The sequence below is a fragment of the Pseudopipra pipra genome, chromosome 9, assembly GCF_036250125.1.
Source record: "Pseudopipra pipra isolate bDixPip1 chromosome 9, bDixPip1.hap1, whole genome shotgun sequence".
NCBI lineage: Eukaryota > Metazoa > Chordata > Aves > Passeriformes > Pipridae > Pseudopipra > Pseudopipra pipra.
Window position 1 is genome coordinate 16,678,196 of NC_087557.1, and position 22,121 is coordinate 16,700,316.

At 40.7% G+C, this 22,121-nt stretch overlaps 1 protein-coding gene across 5 annotated transcripts in view; it reads left to right on the forward strand.

Annotated features, from left to right (window-relative positions):
• Window positions 1-356: 356 nt before the first annotated feature.
• The window catches only part of COL24A1 (collagen type XXIV alpha 1 chain), a 123,940-nt gene continuing 102,175 nt past the window's right edge, over window positions 357-22,121 (forward strand). For 3 of the 5 annotated variants that reach the window (XM_064664815.1, XM_064664819.1, XM_064664816.1), the window contains exons 1-4: window positions 358-560; window positions 6,208-6,269; window positions 12,806-14,103; window positions 21,422-21,475. In XM_064664815.1, the coding sequence (XP_064520885.1) occupies window positions 505-560; window positions 6,208-6,269; window positions 12,806-14,103; window positions 21,422-21,475 (1,470 nt within the window). In that variant the 5' untranslated portion in view covers window positions 358-504. Of the gene's footprint in view, window positions 561-6,207; window positions 6,270-12,805; window positions 14,104-21,421; window positions 21,476-22,121 lie in introns of all 5 variants that reach the window. The other 2 variants (XM_064664817.1, XM_064664818.1) reach the window with 1 other exon arrangement.

Here is a 22,121-nt window from a genome sequence, read left to right on the forward strand (position 1 = left end):
GCTCGGGCCGTCCGCACCTGGGCCCGGCTGTGCTCGGCTCGGCATTGCCGGCGGCGGGCGCGGGTCCGGCTCCTCTCCCGCATGCGGGTCCGGGTCCCGGTGCGGGTCGGCGCCGGGGGGAGCGGCGCGGGGCAGCGAGCACCATGCAGGGCCGGGGCCCGGCCCGCCCCGGGGGCCGCGTGTGCTGATGTAATCGCCAGGCAGCCAGCGCTGAAATTCAACACCGCGGCGGGCAGGAGCTCCGCCGGGGCAGGCGGTGCAGCGCCGCTCCGCCGCCGGACTCCGCGGGCAGCCGCGGGGCGCCCCCGCCGCCCGGCCCCCGGCGCCCCCCCCACCGCCGCGCCCGCCCCCGCGGGCCGTACGCGGGCCGGGCCGCCCCCGGGCTTGCGCGGAGCTCGGCGGAGACCTCGGGGCCGCCGGGGTTTCATGGGCAGGAGCTGACCCTGCGGCGGCGCGGCGCTCGGCTTTCCCTCGGATCTCCGCTGCCCGGGCAAATGCATACAAATGCATTTGGGAGCCGAGAGGACAAGGCGAGGACGCATCTCTCCCGCGGCACAAACGTAAGCGGGAGCCGGGGAGGCGTGACGGCGGCGACGGGGCGCATCGCACCGCATCGCCACCCTGCCGTGGGGCGGGCAGGGCATGGGGGCTGCTGCTCAGCTCCCCTCGGGGGGCAGCGGACGGTGACCCCGGCGGGCTGTGTCCTCAGCCCTACCTTCTGAACGCCAGCCGTAACCCCGCGGGGTCCCCAGTGCCCCCGGCGGACCGGCGGGGTGCTGACTCCTCGCACGGGCACCGTCTGTGCCGCTGGCTGTGCGACTCTCCCCTGACGTCCTGGACGTGCCCCATCCTGTCCAGCACCCTGGTGTCGTCCTTCTCCCCCCCGAGCCCACACCAGGCAGCCTGGCTCTGGGGTCCCCGGGGAGTGGAGACAGCCCGACTCGTGAGCCAGCGCACCCCTGATTCCCGAGGGGGAACGAGGATCCCAGTGGCCGCAGTGCCCACAAGGAACTGGGAAGCTCCCGCGCCCTTTTGGTACCTAGCTCTTAAAACACAGCAAACAACCAAAACATGCAGAATTTACGTTGAAGAGCTGAGGTTACTCTCTTAATAACAGAGATAGCCAGATGAGGCGCTTTGTATTTATGCGCTTCTACAAGAGGCAGAAGTAATTCTAATGCATCCTCATCTGTGGTGCAAAGTACAGCTCCTCTCTCTACAGTTTGCCTAAAAGCAGCCTAGCCAAGATGACTGTGAATTTATGGTAGTCGTAATATTAGAGAGGTTACCATTATGTGTCTGTCTTCGTAAGGCACTAATTTTGTTCTGGCTGTGTCTTAAACTAAGTTTACTGAGTTCTCCAAGCAGGACAGAAGGATTTGTTTTGTGTTATAGTGAGGATTATGCTGCCAAAATGTGCCTGGTGTGTAACTCGGTGCATTAGAATGCTTGTGAGCAGTTACGTGGCTGCCTGAAGGTGGCCTTCCCAGGAGAACTGTGTGTTTAATGGATGTGTTTGGAGGACTTATTCAGGAATTGACTGAATGCAATTTAAAAAATGGTTTTATTTGATAACTGTAAATGGGTGTTACTGATGGAGAAACATAAATTGCATTATAGAAAAGACAGAGTAGAGATGCAGAGATGCAGTTTACTCAGGTTAAAAATCTGAGATAAGAATATATATCTATATACTTTTATATTGTTTACCTAATTTACTGGTCTAGAGAGAAAGCAATCTGGTTGATTGCCTGTAATAAGAAGCCAGAATTCCTTGCAAAAGATCAGGTTTCCTTAGTATATGTCAAACCAGTAAATCCCTTGCAACCCTGACCACCTTTTGGTTGAAATGCCATTAGGTCAGACCTGTATAGGGGTTTCTCTCCAGGTTAAAAAAATAAAACAGCTGCATAACTTCTAAATCTCTCACCAAGTTTATTGACAGAATATTTAATTTTAAAACATGAACAGCCTTGTCACCCTTGTTTCTTGCAAGCATTGAGTTGTAGAACATTTGAGGAATGATCTACAAAATATACAGAGACAAACCCTGTGAAAGAAGAGTGTTTCACATGAGTGGGAATTTGAGTTGCATACTTTTGCATTAATACAGATGAAAATGGTGTACACTATCTACAGAAGAAATCTAGTGTAAGAAATCACAGATTTACTCATAAAATGGTTCTAAAATTATGCCATTTTCATTAATTTTTTTCCTTTTAAAAATGCTAACAGAGTTGACTGTTCTTTTGGATGTGGTAGTTTCTCATTTTAAGCCAGATGCTGTTGGGAGAATGTCTGGGCCACCAGTCAGGGAGTTTCCTTTCTCTGAACTTGTACAACCCTGTTGTGCAACTCTTCTTAGGTCGCTGCTCCTGTACCTCTCGCCTTATCTTGTATTTTTACCATTTTCCATTCATTCAAATGGTGACCTTTGGCTAAGGGTACAGGAGCTTCTCCCTTTGCTGGCTAGTTGCATGGTGCCATCTGTACCCAGAGGGCATGTGACTGTCACCCTGGAGAGGCTGTTGGGTCCCCTCAAGCCATGTTGATAGTAGATCTTCTAAAATTTGAGAAGGAGCACTGGACCCAGTGCCTCATCTCATTATAGTATCAAATAAAGTTATTTTTCTTTTCACATCTTGAAAGATAAGATTTATAACAGCTTGAGGTCTTTGAGAAGCCCAGGTCATCTCTGTCTAGAAGGTGCTATGACCTTTCCCAAAGCTCTTCTCTGGTTGGATGAACCCAAACTGGGCCATTCTCCTCAGCAGTCCCCAGAGGACATCTGGTGAAACAATGCAGATAGGGAAGTGCTGATATTTAAACCATCATCACTGATGAGCACAGGGTTGAATGCATCTGTGGCAGTTACATTAGGAACAGGTTTTCCTGTCTTCTCTAGCAGCAGTATTTCTTCCTTTAAACTGGATATTTAGGAAATTAGGCTGGAACGAAGAGGGTGATGCTGTGCACTGACCAAACCTGAACTCTGTATGCTACTGATTAGTCTTCAGAGGATGGAATTTTGCATCACTGTTTGCCAAACTTGCTTTGAAGCTTATCAGTTTTCTCATCCATCTGTCACCCCTAATGCAAAAAACCGCCATGGATAGTTGCTGTCCACTCTGTAGGAAGAGGCGAACAGTCACAAGATGTCAAAGATCATCAGAAAGATAAACTCAGTTTTAAATGGAGAAATAGATCAACCACATTTGATAGTGCCTTCCTGCAAAAGATTTATAGTAGCCCTCAGCCTGTGCTTGCATGTAAAATAAAGAGGATTGAAAAATAGGCAAAGGGGAGGAAGCTCTAGAGATACCCAGGCTTTAGGACAGGACATAGCCAAGGTGTATTGGAACAGCTTCATGTGTGATGTTTAAGTGAGGGAAAAACAGCCAGCATTTGAGTCAGCTGGAGTCTTCCTTGCCACATGCTTTTGTGTTTTTCTATTGTTGTGTCCCAACAGAGCAGGTCTCCCCAAGATCTGTGGGTTCAGCCAACACAAGGGCTAAGTTCCTTGGAGCTGTGGCAGATGATGGATCAAACCACATTCATGTTAGCAGCAGGGAGCCTGAGGTCTTAGTGGCTATGCTGGTGTGAGAGTGGAGGCTGAGAACTGACTACTCTTCAGCTTAAAATCTGCAAATGTAAAGAGTAGTGGTCTTGATCAAGAAGAGAGGGTTGCATGAATGGTTTCTCTCAAAAAGACAGAATTTGATTGTTTCATTTTCAGCCCCAGAGGGTTCACTTGTACAACTTCACTTTAGGTTGCACATGGTTTCATTTACAAAAAGTTTTACTTGTGAAAAAAGATAGAAGGAAGACTATCTTTTCCCACTATCTCTCTTTATTAGAGGACCTCCAGCCCTGTGGTTGTCTCTGGTCCCTGTTTTTTCCTCTTAGTTGTTCACTCATTTGTTCTTGACATTAGCTGGAGAGCACTGGAGAGGCAGACATGTGTCTTTACCTCTCACTAAATGTTCCTGTATATCCAATTACATCTGTTTAATTTGCAGCCCTGGGAGCATTTTGGAATTTCTTGCTTTCCTACGGTGTTTGCTGGGCCATGACAGAGGCAGATACCTGACACACGCAGCATTGTACCTGGTTGGTGTTGTGGAATAGGCTATTGTAATGTTAAGAGGAGTCATCTTTGAATTCTGGGCTCTGGGGTTCTTTGAGCATTCTTATTTTGGAGGTAGCTGAAATGTCTTATGAGATTTTTTAATTGTAAATCCATTTTGCACCTTTAAAAGGCAAATAGAGAGTTGTCCTAAGTTTTAGCTGACAGTGCAATGCATGGACTTTCTTTCTGACACAGCTATCTCCTGTCACTGAGCTTCTCATTAGATCAAAAGATGATACATCGTGTGATGCAGAAACTATGAATTTGAATTCTGGTCTTTAGAAGTGAAAAAACTGAAGTGAGTGTTCTGTAGCTGATGTGCTATTTGGACAAGTCAATGTTAGGTCTTTTGTAGGAGTGGTAGAACTGCCCCAGTAGACATTTTGTGGCTGTAGCAGGAGAAAGCTTGAAGGGAGGAATAGCTAGGGTCTGCAGTGGTGGTTAATTAAAAAACATGTCTTTACAGGCATGTTGGGATTTGTAAGGTGTAGTTTCCGCCCTTCTCCACTTCCATAATAAGAACCAAAGCACTGATGCATATTTTTGAGTATCCTATATGTTCTGTGCATTTTCTTCTAAAAGACATGATGTATTTGCAGTTTTCCAGTGGCAGTGATGACTATTGTGTCTTAATGTTCCTTAAATTATTCATTCTGATGGCCAAAATTTAAGCTCTCACAATATGCAAATCCACTTGGTAAAACCAGGTTTTTGCTCTGTGGTTTTCATGCACTTGGATGTTTCTGGAACGTTTGAATTGCAAACCCATGGAAGGAATAGTAAGATATTTCACTAAATACTTCTATATATATGCACCTGTACATGTATATCCATGAAGGACCTTGTCTCCCTCTTTGAACCATAAGGTCCTGTATGAAGTGGTAAGGTTTTCTTCCTGCCCTGCCAAAGTTACATCACATGAAATTACAGGTGTTCAGTTGCAACTGTTACTTTCAAAATCTCTTCATTCCAGATACTCAAATATTCTCTTGACTTGGTCCAGCAAACACTTTTAGTCACTCTAGCACTTAATGTTATGGAAAAATCAGTGATGTTACATACCTTAATAAGCAAGAGGATTGAGCTGCGGCTTGAGCATGAGTTGTTAGTGTCAGAACTATATTTCTGATTTTTTGAAATATTTCTCCTCAGAAGTAGATATAGGCTACTATAATTGTTACATACATCTGTGCCTGGATATGCAACATTAACAGAAAATATATTTCTCATTTATTAAAAGATTCACTGATAAGAGTGTGATTGGATGTTAATCTGGCTAATATGATAATGGATAAGAAACAGCAGACAGTATGTTTTTAATCATGGAAAAAATATGCTCTTTGTACGACATTCAACAATTTTAAAGCAAATTTTGAGCACATAATCTATATCAACCTTATACATATTTGTTGAAACAACTGAAACATCAGTGTGCTATCAACATTATTCTCACACGAAATCCAAACCACAGCACTCTACCAGTTACTAAGGAGAAAATTAATTCTATCCCAGCCTAAATCAGGACAGTGAGCCTATGCTACCTATCAGTTCTGTATATTCATATCTGAGCATGGAGTTTTAAGTTGACATGTGATGGGATTTTTTTTTACTCTGTCAAGAGCATGTCTTTCTTAGAGCATGATAAAATTTTATAATACAAGAAAAAAGCATGACATATTTTCATTTATGGGAATATGATGTGATATAGTGAAAAGATTGATAGCAAGTCAAAAGTATTTAATGATCTCTATAGGCATTAACTTGTCATTTATTTTATAGTTTCTTTACATTAACATTTTCTTTCCAGGAAGAAATTTACTACAAAGCAGCATTCATATTTGAAAGCTGCTGCAAGAAAATATAAAGCAGATGCAGTCACTTTATTAATAAAAACCAATATAAAAATATATGTACTTAATAAGTTGTTCAATGTGATGGCTTTGATTCAGGACTTGCTGAAGTCAGTGATATCCTGTCACGGACTTTGGATGTTGAATCAAGCTTCTAATTCCTTGGATTTCTGAAACTGTAGATGTTTTCTCACATGTTTTTTTTTTCTTTCCTTCTTTCCCTTTTAGGAAAGCTCTCCTTTTTATTGCAACATGTATAGCTGTGGGTATTGCACAAGTACCCAAACAAGGTGAGAATGCTTTGTTTATAACAGGACATTTGTATAATATGTTACTAGATGAAAAGAGTAAATGACTGTTGTTACCAGTGACCTTAGGTTCAGTTCCTTAATTCACATGACTTAAAGAAAATATCAGCTACAGCATAATGAGAGCAAAAGTTTAAAGTAACTGGTTTGGAAAAGATGACCTTTTGAAAATTACTCAGATTTTCTGTCTATGAAATTGCTTACATATTTAAGCAAGCTCTTCATAAAAAAGAAGCCTTGTACAGTGAAAAGGCTTTGATTGTGTCTTCACTGCAAGTGGGTGTCCTTGGGGGTGGCAAGCTATGACTGAGTTACCTTTGCACTTAAGACTGCAGGCAAACCACTGCATATAATAAAGGCTTGGTCTAGGCTGGCATCATTAAAAAAATGTGAAATTTGGTATTCATTTGGCTTTGCATTCAGATGCAGATGTTAGTGAGGAAAAAAGGTTGCCTTGTTTTTAGTTTCTTTTTTAATCTGCCAGCTGTTATAACAGCACCAGATGTGCAGCTTGCTCTGGGAATAATAGCATGTTGAAGTGGTAGAGGCTAACATGCCATGTAGTCATGTCTTATTTGCCATGAGAGTGGCAGCATCAGTTCTCTGCCATGTTCCTTCACTGTACAGGTGAAGCAAGAAATAGGTCATCCTTGGCTGATGTGTTAACTACAAATACTCATCTGAATACAAACAGCTGGGTTGTGTGGTTAAGACAAGACTCATTCCTGATAATGTTTTGTTAGAGCCCTTTGGGATATCTCAGGAGCCTCCCACCATTATTCTCACCAATGCCTTTTTCCAGCTCCTCATTCCCAGATATTGGCAAAGCTTGTGTTTCCTTTCAGTTGTGGTTTTTTTGTTTTGCTTTTCCCCCCAGTTGTCTCTGTAGTTATGCCTTCCATTAGTTGCCCGTTGTTTGCCTGGTAATATTGGTTGTTGATTTTTCACATGTGGCTAAATGGAGGCCATACGCTTTTGTGATGATGGGATTTTCCCAGATTTTTCTGATAGCTGAGCCAAGTTCTCATCAGAGGAGGGGCAGTGCCATTAGATGTGTGTGGCCTGACCTGCTCCAGGCCTGCAGGGATGGAAAGGGAAGAGACTGTTTTAGGGAGGCAGTTTGCAGTTTCCCGCTGCAGTGGGAGCAGGTGAGGGATGCCAGAGGCAGGAGTGCAGGGATGGTTTGAGCGTCTTCATGCTTCCAGCCCACCCTCCTCCTCTGCAAAGAAATAAACTGTTTCTCTCACTTCTCATGTGCCTCAGCCTCAGAGAATAGTTTTTCTTTCAAAACTTCAGGCAAGAACTGTGAAGGCTACAGCACTGGGGGCACAGTGACACAAGCAAGTGGGTGCAGTCCAAGGATTACTTGCCTCTTGGCTCAGAATACCTCCATGCACAGAGCTTTGCAGAAATGGGGTAAAACTTCCAGTCTCAACATGATTAAATGGAATTATATTTTATTTTGTCACCATCAGAGAAAGGAACCTTATTTTTTTGTTATTTTGTTGTTGTTGTAATTGTTATTCAGTAGCATTTCTCGATAGCCACATGAGAAGCCTTACTGAATGGAAATTCCAGTACACAAGTGCCACATGCCATATATGACTTCATTTTCTTTAAGTCCTTGCTTGGGATAAAAATGATGCATTGAACCTTGATGCAACTTGCTGCCCATGGGTAAATTTGGCCCCTCTTGCACTATATTTGCATGATGTGCAAAAGAGGTTGCAAAAAGCAACTCAGAGAACAGCAGACTGAGGAAACCTTCCCCCCCCCCAAAAAAAAAGAAAAAAGAGCAGCTCAAGTATATCCTTCAGTCTCCATTTTTAAGCTGCAGAGCTAGCACTATTGCACTTGCAGTGCTTAGTGTTTGTCCAGGATCAGGATTGTCTGCTCATTAGGAACATGTTAACGCTTTGTTTTTTTAAACTTTCTTGGCAGTTATATTTAGAAAAAAAGAGTGTTCTGCCAAATACAAAGATGCTAGCTAATGAACGCTCCTCTCCTGAGCTGAAGAGACAGCCTTGTGCTTTCCATGAGAAATTATGCCTTGTTCAGTTTGGTAGGCTGCTATTAATTGTGTTCAGTGAAATATACGTAAAGATACAGTCTCAGTCTTTAGGAATCATACTTTGAGTGTGGCTCAAGGACATGTGGAATCCATGTATCTCGTTAGCTTTCCTATGACAGCCACTCAACCTAGTGTCCAGGAGAGCACTGGTTGCAGACAAGTATCTTAATTTACCCAATTGCAAATGGATCATCACTTAGAAAATGGGCAACCTGATGACTTGACTACTCTCAGTTCTAATGGAGCTGACTGATGAATGGCCCTTGTCTTTTCCTTACCCATACTGGTAAAGGGGAAGGGAGTAATGTTTATATTAGGATTGCTGAAACAGAGAAAGCATCTCAGAACTCCTGCCTTCAGAGTAGTCATAAGTATGGAGGAGTGTGGGAAATGAACAAAAGAGACTGAATGAAATACAGGTGCGAAACAATCAAATAGCAAATACCCTCATTCCTCCCCAGTTCTTTCGTGGGACTTTCTTTGTGCCACAAGAAAGTCAGAAGGTTTTTTGCCAAAGCTCATGTTAGATTTTCCTTCCCTTTGTGATGAAGTAAGGCTGTGAATTTCTAAAGTCCTCCTAGGAAGTGGAAGGGGAAAGCACTGGATACCAAAAACCTAAAAGAACTTTCCCTTCAAGAATCTGAGTTATGATTTGGGGGACTAATGAGTTGAGTAAACAGTAAGTGAAGACAGATGTTTTGCAGGCATGGGTAAACAAAGAAATCTGACAACTGATAGGTAAAGAAAATAGTAGTTGTCATGCTGGGAGGAAAAATGAGGATTGCCTGCTCCCAAAATCCTGTATGCTGCCAAGAGCTTCTGAAAGCCTTAAAATAAAATAAAAATACACGTTGGATCAGAAATTAAATGACTGGCCAAAAAAATTTGGAACAGCCTTTTGGCTTGACAGTGGGTTAACAGGCAGCAAGTCAGCGAGGAAAAATTAGTTTATACTTACTTCTTTAATGTCATTTTTCACATAACATTTTTTTGTGTTTAGCTCTCTCAGGACCTGTCATTGTTCACAGAAATCTATTTGCAGGACATGGAGAATGTCTTATTCCTCATTATGCTCTCTGATGATTTTCCTTTATTTGATAATTTGTAAACTATGTGCTGTTTTCAAATCAGAAGAGCCAAAAATTTGACAATTTTGCTTGCAGTTTCAGATTAGTAGTGATAGGCTTGAATGTAATTTTAAACTGACTATTTTAAGACAGTTTAAAGTTTTTTATTTTATACATCAATTTATAATATTTTGGACATATCACATGCATTGTTATTTTTAAATACAAATATATCAGTAACAATTTTTAAAAATACAAGTACTTGCCAAATATTTCAGGTTAGGATGTGATATTTAGGCACAACCTTAAGTTAGTTTATTGGCTGTTCTCCTCTGTGCAGTCAGCTGGCCCAGTCAATGCACAGAAGTCCTGGAGCAGTGTGTTCAGACTGGGGGATTATTTGCATGTGTGAGATTGCATTGCCCAGAGCACAGGACCTGTATTTCTTCCTAACTTCCCTTTACAAGAGCAATGCAAGGACAGTTTTCTTCTCCAGAACTACAGGCAGAACAGGCAGAGCCGAGGTCCTGGGAAAGTGTGGTGGTTCATTAGCAGATGCATCGTGCTTCAAAGCTCTACTGTAACCTGACCTCTGGTATCAGTCTGACAGATAAAAATGCAGCCATAGTAAATTAATTGCTCTGAGGCAAAACATCTTGAGAAATTGGCGCACACATGACTTTCTGCAAAGATGTGCTTTCTCCATACCTCCGTCTGCACTGGCTACTCTCCAAGATAATCTTGGCCCATCTGTGAATCTCAAACATGACTAGAAACACTACAAGGTGTGTAATTAATTTTCAAGATGTACAGTGCATTCAGGTTGATACTTTTGTTTCCAATTTATAAACTACTCTCAAGGAAATCTCAGGCGCTTTTCATAATTTATTACTGAAACTAAGCCAACATCTGTCTATTCTTAAAATTTGCTATGAATACATTCACTAAACAGAGAAAGGGAAACTGGGAAAGGAGACCTTTTTTCCACTGAAGGAGTAAACATCCATTTGTTTCAGTTGCTCTCTTCTCTTAATATGGTAGAGAATCCTTAACTTTTCTTGTTTACTCCAAATTTTTGTTGTGCCATTTAATAGCTTTGTTTACTTTATATAGGCAGAATGTCCATAGTAAAAATACCCTCAGCTAAATGCTATAGAAAGTGACAGTGTCTGCCTGTCAGGCTTATTTGCTCAGTGGAACTATTAGATACTACAAGTAATTTTTGGTATAAATGCTTCACTGAAATTGTTCCAGTTAGGAGTGGAAAAAGATGATACTGTACACTACTGTGCAATGCCGTGAAAACTAGTGTTTGGTTTACCTTTGTGCAAAAAACCAGAAAATTTAGGTTAGAGGACCCTTGAACTTATTTGTTCCTAGCTCCTGCTGCGATCGTAGTCAATGTTGAAGTTAGTTCAGGTTGTTGGGTTCCATCCAGTTGGGCTTTGAAAATCTCCAAGAATGGAGATTACACAATGTCTCTGCCGCCCTGGTTCAGCACTTAAATACTTTTGCGGAGAGAAGGGTTTTTCTTTGTATGGAGCTGGAATTTCTTGTATGGCAGCTTTTGCTTGTTACTCCTCAGCTTTTCTGTTTTCCCTATGGCCTCAATTCAGATAATGAATGGTTTTAATTAGATTCCCCCAAACCTTCCCACCTCAAGGCCAAGCAAATGTAGTTCCTTCAGCCTTTTCCCATATTTTAGCTCCCAGCCTTCTTGTTCCTTATTTCCATGATTGTGTTTTGACTCAATTTCTGAAATATTTCAGTAATATCTTTCACAAGAACTCAGTTTTACTAATCAATTGATACCCTAAATGCTGTCTTATTTTGCGACCCTACAGAAAGGCTGCTGGGCACGTGTTTAGCTCCTACTCAAGCCTTTGTAGTGTTTCAGCTGCATTATAAGGCACCTATCAGTATCTTTATGTTGTTCATCCTGAAGGAAGAAGGTGTCTATGCCTACCAACTCCAACGTGCTTAAATCTGATGTAGGCAATACCAAATGAATTGGGTCACCTTGGACTGTTGATGTACCTAAAGTGTTTTTGATTTCTTACCCCAAGACAGATATGACTTCAGTTAATCAGGAGGCTAAATGACTGTGTTTCTGTCCGGTAGGTGAAGATATTTAGCCAGGCAAAAGATGGAGGCACTGTAAGGTCCAGGCTAAGGAAAACGTTAAAGGACAAAACAAACATTGTATGAGACAGTAGAGAATCCAACAATGAAAACACCACTGCCAATTCTACCCTGTAGGAAGATCTCTCAAGACTTCTATATGCCAAATCCATAAGACATAAATCAGTAGAATAGTTGGCTTCTCTGTCTCCTTAATGTTTCCTGCTGTGGAGTGCACTCTTAATTCAATGTTTTGTCAGGGTAGCTACAGCCTTGTGTTCTTTAGGAGGACAGATAAGCCAGAATATGGGAGCACTGCCCCTTGCGTCCTGACTATTCTCCACTTTCCTTGCTCCTCACCACTCCCACTGCTGCAGACTTCACCTCATCAGTACAAGTAAACAAGTGTGAAGGGAAAGGAGGTGGTAGTGGTGCACTCTGTTGCATCTCCCCTTGAAAAGACCTTTGTTTTCTTTTAGTCTGACTAGCTAGCACAGATATATACAGTCATCTGGAAAGAAAATTCCCTTTAAAGCCAGCTCTGTAATGGCACTGGGCCTTGCTTGGCTGATTGACATTCTGGTGAAAGCACAGGAATTCTTCCCAGGTACCAGCTGAATTACCCCTGCAACATGTAGTAGCTCCTTGGCAAGGCCTACCTTTGTATTTTGCTTTGAGCCAGTGACTATCTTTTGGTGCTCTACCAGGGTGTTACTGTGTTATGAATAGTTTTTCCCTTATAAACAAAGCAACTCTTCCCTCAAATGCTTTTATTCAACCTTTTCAGAGAAAGAGAAAAGGCATGGTCTTATTGCAGAAGATTTTTTGCAGAAGAAAAAGTAAAAAAAAAAAAAGTAATTCTCTGCTCAAAGAATAAACAGGATTATCCAAATAAATAAGAAACTAAGCAAAGCCTGTTCATTGATCACTGTGAAAGTTTGAAGGGAGCAATTGGGGATTTTTCACTTTCATAAGTGAATTAACCTACAATGTGCATTGTGTGGGCCTTTCTGTGTATTCGTTTTGTTTACTTGGCTTTTTTTTAAGATGGAAATTTTTGTCTTGCTTTAATTATTTGTTTGATTTATGTGAAAAATCAGTGTACCTTGCCTTAGGGATTTGTTGGCTTTGCTGTGTGCAGAATATATGCTTTGGGAGGTACAGATTTGTTAAGATGTTGTGTGTAGCTTTGTGTATATAGATCTGAATTTATGAGCTTGTAAATGAAATCAACAGTATCCCTTTATTTCTTTTTACAGCAATAGATGTTCTTCATCAACTGGACCTTGTGAAAGATGCTCAAGAGCCCTCAGAGACAACAGAGCCTTCTGCATCATCTCTGTTACCTCAGGGTGTTCGTCTAACTGCATCGGGAGTTGTACTAACTAGTGATGCACATATTGAGTCCCCCGTCATTCAAGTCATACCATCAAACCTAGGGCATCAGTTCACCATATTGGTTGGGTTGTACTCTTACAGAGTCAATAATGCTTTCCTCTTCAGTATTAGGAACAAAAGTAGACTGCAGTTTGGTGTCCAGCTGCTACCGAGAAAGGTAGCAGTGTACACTGGAGGGAAGCAGTCTGTATACTTCAGTTATAGTGTTCATAATGAACAGTGGCATTCATTTGCCATTGGCATTGGAGACAAGACTGTCTCAATATATGCTGAATGTGGAAAGAAGTACTATAGCAGTGAAGTACTTTCTGAAGTGGAGACATTTGATTTGGATGGTGTATTTACTCTGGGAAGGATGAACTCTCAGTCTGTCAGCTTTGAAGGAGTTATATGTCAGCTAGATATTATTCCCTCTGCAGAAGCCTCTGCAAACTATTGTAAATATGTGAAACAACAGTGTCGCCAGGCTGAAACGTATCGATCTCTGCCAGGAGCTCCACTTGTGTCAGATGGGCTGGATATTTTTTCAAAGATGATCATTGACGAGGAACACTGGGAAGATATATCAGCTTATAGATGGAAGGAAGCATCAAACATGCCTGTTACCAATGTTGCTCAGATTCACTTTCTACCAGACCACTTTGAGGCAAGAAATGCCTCTGCGTTGGAGTTTGCAGAGACCAAACCTCCATTGCTGGAAGCTTGGCCTGAAACAGAACTCCAGGAGAATGTCAATCTGCCTCTTCAGCAGCAGATGAGCAAAAAAAGAAACATCACTAAAACTCCTGCAGGACCAAATCCAGATAGTTCAGCTAATACCACAGAAGAAGCAGGCAGACAAAGTGAGCCTTCTCTGATCTCTCCTGTAAAACAGAGTAAAACTAAAAGCAAGGGAACGGAAAAAGCAAAACAGCATTTAGATGCACTAAGCAAAAAGCAGCAAATCTTCAACACAACCCTGTACAGTTTGCCTGCTGAGCTCCCTCTGGATAATCAACTCAGTGCAGGGCAGGAAGGTGCACTTGATGCTGATGAGACTTATCATACAGAAAACAGTTATGAAATTGGTATTAATAATTATGCTTATGACTATGAAGATCTTGGCAAAATATTTGAAATGGGAAGTGTCAGAGGTCCAAAGGGGGAAACCGGACCTCCTGTAAGTTATCTTTATTACTCTTCTTACTATAATGCAGCAATATACATTTAACAGAGGCTTTGAAAGAAACCTCTCAAAGCATGCCAGAGCTGTGACTGCAACTTCTCCCGGCTGTACTGTACAAATGTTTGTCTGCCTTAAATATGTCCCTTTCTTGCATGTAATTTTGGTGTAAGTGTCATATATTTTTACTTACTGGAAGAATATAAAGACATTCAAGACATTCACATTCTGGTGAAGTGGTAGGCAACCCAGGCTTCTTTAAAATTTTGAATGCAGCTAGATGTTTGTAACTGCTAATTACAGAGACCGCTGACTTAATAAAATTACAGGCTAAATTCATACAGTTCACAAATACAGATGCTGATCCATGAAAAGAACAACCAGTCTGCTTGGAAGACTGACTCAGTTTTCTTAGGTGAGCAATGCTATCAAAATTTATAGTACTAGAAAGTGAGCAGTTGCAGAACCTAGTCTGGTAAAACCATTCATAACCCAAGGTTATTGGGATGCAAAATGGTTTTTAGAACAGTCTTTTGAGATTTTGCAGCATTTTTTCAGTTAATAGGGTGATTCCTGATACAATTGCAAATGCACAGTAGTGTTTCTAATAGAAACCAGTTTATCCTTTCCTTATTGTGTGCACAAAGCTCATAAACTTTTTAATAGATAAAAATGGGGGCAGTATATATGAAGCTGCAGACCAGAAAGAACATCAGTTCTGCATAGCCTGGGGAGTATGACAGATTGTGCTTCATGCTTGTGTGAGCTTTTGGTTAAATTTTTTAAACCATAACATGGAGTAAATAATTTCACTTGCCTTTTATTTTTTTTTTGCCTTTTTTTTTTTGATTTGTGTAAGTGTTCATCTGTGTGGTTATTACTGGAAAGCAATTTAATATGTGATAAGCAGTTTCTAATACATATTTGAATAAGCCCATAAATTTATTGTGTTTATTCTTTCAGGACTGAAATATTTTTTCTTAAATTAGTCAACAATCAAGAACCTATTCAGAAGTTCAGTTTTTACTCTAAACAGGATCCAGGCACAAAGGAATTGCTGCACAATTGAAAAATGTGTTAACAAGTAATTCACACTAGTTTAGAGGTGCTCTTGCTTAATCTTTTTTTAATGTGAAGTCAGTCTTTTTTATTCTTTTTTTCCCTTATAATAGTATTTATGGAGACATATCACTAAGTATGTAGCTGCTATCAACATGAGGTTAATTTCCATTTTTGGAGCTTAGGATGTTTGGTAACCACTAATGGAAGCTTTTAATTTTAGCATATAACTTGTTAGTTTTGATTTCAGTCAGTCATGACCGAGAAAGTTAAATCTGTTCTTTTTTACATGGTGCAGAAATGGCTGCTGCTACTGATATTGGTTGTTTGAGTTATGAAGAAACTCCAACCAAATGCTTTGTTTTGTTTTTTTCTTACATACAGGCACTATACACACAGTGGCAAAGATGGCAGCTGATTATTTGGAGGGTTCAAAGATCTTCTGTGCCTGTCTTACAGAGTGGGGTTGCAGAAGTTTGTCTCACCTAGGAACGCAGCCTGTGGTCTGTAGCAGTGAATGTGGTGCATTTACCCTGAGGTGTTTTGCTGGATCAGGATTTAAATAACATGCTCAAGGTCTTAAAGGTCAGAGCTGGGAAGGTAATATAGACTTTTGTGGGCACTAGGTTAGCTGAAGGGGCCTGCAGCACCCACTGTACCAGAGGCAAAGTTAAAACTGCACTGCCAGAGCAGCTGACACCAAAGGGAGAAGAGGTCTCTGCATGAAGCGGAGAGTTGTGCTCTGTGCAGATTCTGTGGTGCAGTGCCTGACACTGTTGTTGGCCTCAGACTTGAAGAGATGGTCTTGGTTTGCTTTCTCAGTCTAGTACTCCCATGTAGAGAAGACCAGAGATAACACAGCTTTTATATGTGTGGCTCTAACACTCTAAGTTAAAGTACTTACAGAATCTTTACGAGGAGCCTAAAAAAGCAACATTGAGGAACTTGAAAACTTCCCTTGCAGCAAAAAATCCTGATGAGGCATGAAACCCCCCTCTTTTTACTTCTTTCATTATGTTGTGGTTGATTTGGATCTTCTTTCAAGATTTGAACACAGAAGGAATGTTCGTTCTATTGGAATTGACAGGCAAGAACTAGCTTTTGTGGTTCTTCAACTACTTAGCTTCGTTTTAGCTTTTAATCATCTACCAGAACTGATTCTTGCCTTCTGTAATTAGGCCCCTTGTATTCCATGATCCCACAGCTGTGGAATTCACCCACCATGGCAAAGCAGAATTCCAGAATTCAGGCTTTCATTTATGGATAGTGTAGAAAAAGGGGCACCTATTTCTTCAAAACTATTAAGACCCTGATTAAAATTCTAGCTGTTGTAATTTCCCTAGAAAAAATATAGTGAGTGTAAAGTGGAACAGCGTGATGTCCTGAAACACTACTTTCAAGAAAATGCTGCTCTGTTCGTTGGAAGAACCACTGTGTTGCAGAGGGTGTTTGCACTCTGTAAAGATTACAAAAATAAATGTGGTGTGTGTTTAACTGTTTAACTTTCAAGTTGATATTTTTCATTGCACAATCCTAAAGCAGTTTGCAGTAACACGATGCATAGTCCCACACTGGTAAATGGAGGGGTAAATGTGAGCTGAAGAGCTGATTTAGGTTACTTGCTGGTAGATAATTGCATCTTCAGGTCTACCTGCACAGGATGTGGCCTTCCAAGAAAAATGAGCTGGGAATTTGTTTCCTCTATTGGAAAAGCTTTGTGGATTTTGAAGATACTCAGCTAGGAGGAGGAATGGTAGAAGACTAAATGGTGGTATTCCCTCTAGTTGGTCAGGAGAAGCAGTCTGGAGACATTGCTTAGAGGAATGGGCAATGGGAGATGGCAAAGCCTGCGTTAAGCAGAGTTGAGTCCTGAATGAGATGCTCTTTTTGCAACCAAGAGGTGTGAGAGTGAGAACACTGAGAGGGCAGATCCTAAATGAACAGCAGTAAGGGTAGCATCAGCTGCCTTTCACTCCTAGCTTATTTCCCAGGTGAACAAAATTGCTTGCCAAGGCTCTCCCTGACCACAGATTGTTTAAAACTGATGCAGTTTCCCTATCTTCTGCACAACCATATTGAAAAACTTTAACCCATAATCCAAAGCCATATATATATGTTCTTCTGATGTTGATGACGTTGCTTTGACTGTTGCAGGAATTCTTGAGAGAGAAATGGAAGGACTTCCACAGCTGTAAAGAAAGGAGGTTAATCATACAGAAGTGACTGCCTGCTCTAGGGCATTTGGAAAGAGAAGTGTGCAGGTTTTGTCATTTCCAGTGAAAAGCAAATGAAACAAGAAACAAAAATAATAGGTGGACATTCAAGTTTGGTAGAGTCCTTGTTTCTCAATAATTAAATTAATATCAGGATGAAGTTCTTAAAGAAGGTAAACAGAGCAGGATAGGAGCACAAAGAAGAATTCTGAGTGATGGGATCAGAATTCCCAGGTGGCCCAAAACCGATGGGATAAAACTTAGTGCAGTAGTACAGAAATTAAAAGTCTGAATAGAGGGTGGGGGAGTAATTGGTTTGACAGTCACATGAGGATCATAGATTGGTATCACACTGCAGTAGAAAATAAGTGCATCATACTGCTGTGATGCTTGGTTCGTTACTAGGTGTGGTCAGTATCAGGCTACTTTTTCTACCGGTTTGGGAATGATGACATTGCAGTTTGGAGATGTGCCCTCTGTTTTGGATGAGGAGCTTTAAAAAGGTATAGATTTTGGAATAGGTTTGAAGCCCGATGCATCTGTTTACTTCCCTGATGTACTGCAGGTATTTTGGTGATGTGCAGAAAGGTTCATGGGTTTTTTGCTTTGCCTGCCTTAGATATTTGACAATTCAAGCATAAAATTTCTTTAATCTAGTCTTTTAAAAGAAGAAGTGTTTGGGATGAGGTGAGTTTGAATGGTTGGGATGTAGTCAAGTGCATTTTAAAGAGAAACTTCAGTGAATAGCATTTGGATATTAAATGGCTATGGGATCAACATATGTCTGTGCAGAAGTTTTAACTACTTAATGCAGAATTTATTGCTATGCATCTGAAATCTTAGGGCCTTGCTATATGTAAATTAAATGTTTCCTATTACCTCTGGGTAATAGGGCAAGTTTAAAATAGATGCATCCATAGAAGGGCTTCAGTATCCTAGAAAATGTCTATGAAAGTTCACCATTACATTCATTACAGTGACCATTTGAAAGGTAGTGAATATTTCTGGAAGAGTAATATCTACTTCTATTATTTCATCATTAAGCAATGATTATTTGGACTTGAGTTCCTCTGCTTAACAGCTAAATGACATTTTTGCAATTCCTGAAGACAGTGTTGTAGTACTGTTCTTAAGATACACATGATCTGTTTTGAGCAAAATGATCTTATTGAATAAATTTATTTTAAATTTACATCTGTAATATTTATACAAAGTTACTTTTTTTTGGTGGTGGCTAAGACATCAAAAACTAAAACTCACATTAACATTTCTAATTGCATCAGGTTTGTTTAATTATTGTAGTAGTAATTGGAGGAAAAGCTATTCAAACAAATGACTTATTCCTTGGTTTAAGAGAGATTGGCTCATTCTCAGATGTTGACTTCTGTGGCTTACATGGATGCCTAAGTAGCTTCCTAGCTAGTATTAAAAGAGTCACGTCGATTTGAAGTTGTAGTTGCTTTTACAGATTGTAGAAATACATAGGATGGAATAACTTCTTACAGCTTGTTTGAAAAGCATTTCCAGAAAGACTTATGTGTGCTCTACTAAAGTCTACTGTCAGCAGACATGTTGCTTGAGTTGCAGGGAGGAGTCTGTACTGGAGGCTAAAGGGTAATATACTCTGATTCAGGAGAGTCCTTGTTAATACTTCAGTTAAACACCTGGATTGCTGGGGCTGGTTGCTTATTATTGTTAACCAGAGACTTCATCTACAATTGTTGACTTGGTTTTAGAATGCCTTAAGAAAGCACTATTAATCTCTGTCTGAATAGTTCAAAATATAATTCAGAGCGTGGTTGTGATTAGATTTTCTTCTTTTTGTGGTTTTCTTTTTGTCTGAAAAGGGATAATTACTTATGATTTAGTGTAATCTAAGTGAAATTGGGTTGGATTTGGGTTTTGTTTGCTTGTTTGTTTTCTTTTGCAAAGGAGGCAGGTGCTATTTAAAAAAACACTAGACGCCACATAGGGAAAAATGTTCTCACGGCCCTCGTTCAATAAATCACCAGCAAAGATCAGGGATCTTAATAAGATTTCTATTAGGAAAATGGAGGGGTTTGGCTATTAATGGATTTTTAAGGAAATGTAGAAAGCATTTGAAACAGGGATATAGAAGACCTTTTTACTGTAAACTGCAGAATAGTTGCAACTATTCTACTTAATAAAAATATTTTTTCTTTTGTAGTCCCAGGTTAATATTCTGATCAAAGTGCATCTTTTAAGCTACAATTTGAGAGGAGATATTACAAAACATACTGCTTCAGCAGTGCAGAGTGGGAGCTCTCTGTGCCCTTCTGAGTGCATTTTTGAACCTGGACAAGAATGCCAGGTCAAGAGTTTTCCACGTGTCTGTCTGCTACATTTCTTGTGCTGTTAAACATGGGGTCTTTTTACTTCAGAAAGATACGAGGATGCTAGTGAGCATTTGTGCAACCGTGGTGAATAGTGAACCTTCTGTGCTAGAAGTATGACATGTTATGGTTTGATCTAAAGACCAGGGCTGGTACACAGATTTGTGTCTTCTAAATTGCACAGAGAGGGAAATGCAGGTATGGATTTCAACCTGACTTAATGTAGTGTGTACGGACATACAAATATTCCCAACTACGATTGGACTCCTAAGATAATTATGATTAATTGAAGAGAAAATTATTTTTTTTAAATTTCCCAAAACAGCAGTGGTTTTCTCAGAATTGTCCACAAGTGGTCTGTATTTTGGACAAATGAATGTAATTAGGTTGACAATGCCTAAAGTCCATAATCAGCGCTGTCTTCTCTGCCTGTGACATTACCTTTCCAAGAAAAATGAAGTATCACTTACACAAAACTGAAGTATTTTAAAAATGCAATTTTTGTCTTATTGAAATGATTTACTCATTGCTAATAAAACCCCAAAAGGTGTTTGTCTTTTCCCCTTCTCTCTTTTTTTTTTTCCTCTTTTTCCATTTTTGCAAAACCTTTGACTGGCCATTTCAGCAACTATAATTGCCTTTCTGATTTTCCTGGTATCCTTGCCAGCTTTCAGCATTGTTGTTCGGTATGGGCAGTGTGACAGTGTTTTGCCAAGTGTCTCAGCTGAGAGGCTGTTGTACATATAGAACACAGGAGCATGAGGAAGTCTGTGTAGAAGAGCAACTTGAATCTCTTCCTCTTATCCTGACTGACCTCCTTCATGAGGTTGGACTTGCTTGATGCCCACCTTCTCTTGCAGAAAGTACATGGTATCTGTTAAAGCTGGGGCTTGCTGTGCAGGCATTGGATGGGAGCTGAATTCACCCTTAGGAGTAGCTCATCTATCTGTAGAACTCTAATTTGAAATATAAAGTAGTGCAGATTTTAGTCTAGAGCTCTCATTTGTATTTGAGTACAATGAAGTAGATCCTGGGGGTTTGAATCTAAACAGTAGTCACATACAGTCCAATATGCTGACTAATAATCTAATTCATTTGCGAAAGGTACGTGTGATTACATACTAGCATTTAAAAAAAATCTGCGTTATCCTTGGAGAGAATGATATTCATTATATACAAGGGCAAATGTGCTATAAGTCATTCTTGTTAGAAGCTTTTAATAGGAAACTGAACAGTCATTTATCCACATTTATTTTCTTCTATTTCGTGTCTGTCTTTTCTCTGAGGTGGTATCTTATTTTTTCACAGTTACTCCAACATTTCTGAAGTGTTTGGCATGCCAGCATGCTTATTAAAAAGGCTTAATTATTCTCTATTCTTTATTTAGAAATACACTGCACTTGCTTGCTTCACCTGATCTTTTCTTCCCTTAGTACCAATACACTTAAGTAAAAGTTATTATCCAGATTTCTAGCTCTAATTTGTATGGTGTAAGATACTTTCTAAACAGAAATCTGACTTGGAGTCAGATTAAAAACACGCTTGCTTGTAGTTTGGGAATTTGTTTCCAAATTGAGAAGGTCTGCACAAGCAGAAGGTTGTCAGTTAGGAGAACTGGTCTCATTCAGACTTGTGATACTGTCCTTGTGTCAGGTTTTAGGCTCAACTGCTTTGATTTTCTATCACCAGGGTCCTCCAGGTCCTCCAGGTTTACCTGGTCCTTCAGGAAAGAGAGGTCCTCGGGTGAGTAAAACAACTATGTTCTTCTGCACCTCTAGGCAGATCACCAATAATCAAACTGAAGTTTGCACATTTTGGTTTTCTCAACTCTATTCATATGCTTAGTGATTATGGAAGTGTATGATTGTTAATACTTGGGAGATATGTTACAGTAAGGCAAAGCAAACCTTTTCTTCTGCTGTGAGCCTCCAGCATAGTTAATTCCATGTACGAGTGCATACACTGAGCATTGTTACATTTGTACCTAGCTTTTGCTGCTCGCAATATTAACTTCTAGTTTTTCCATGCTGCTCCCATCTGCTGCAATCTGAGGTCATATTCATTTGTTTTTGGAATGAGGGGGAGTGAGCAATGCAGGCCATAGCCACAGAGGAGCAGGCAGTGGCTGTAAAATTAACCACTGCAAGACAGAGGCAGTGGAAAAAAATACTCCTAAAAATCTGGTTTAGTCTCTTGCACGTGGCAGCTTGATTGTAGCTTGATAGATATCAGGGCACTTTGCCAAAGCATCGAGCTACAGTAGCAATTAGTTATTTTGTGTGACTGTGCAACCCAACATGAGCAGGGACGGAGGCCTTGCCCTGTGCCAGGGGACAGAGCACGGGCTTTTGCCACAGTGAGCACAACCCTGTGCCCCAGCTGGCACGAA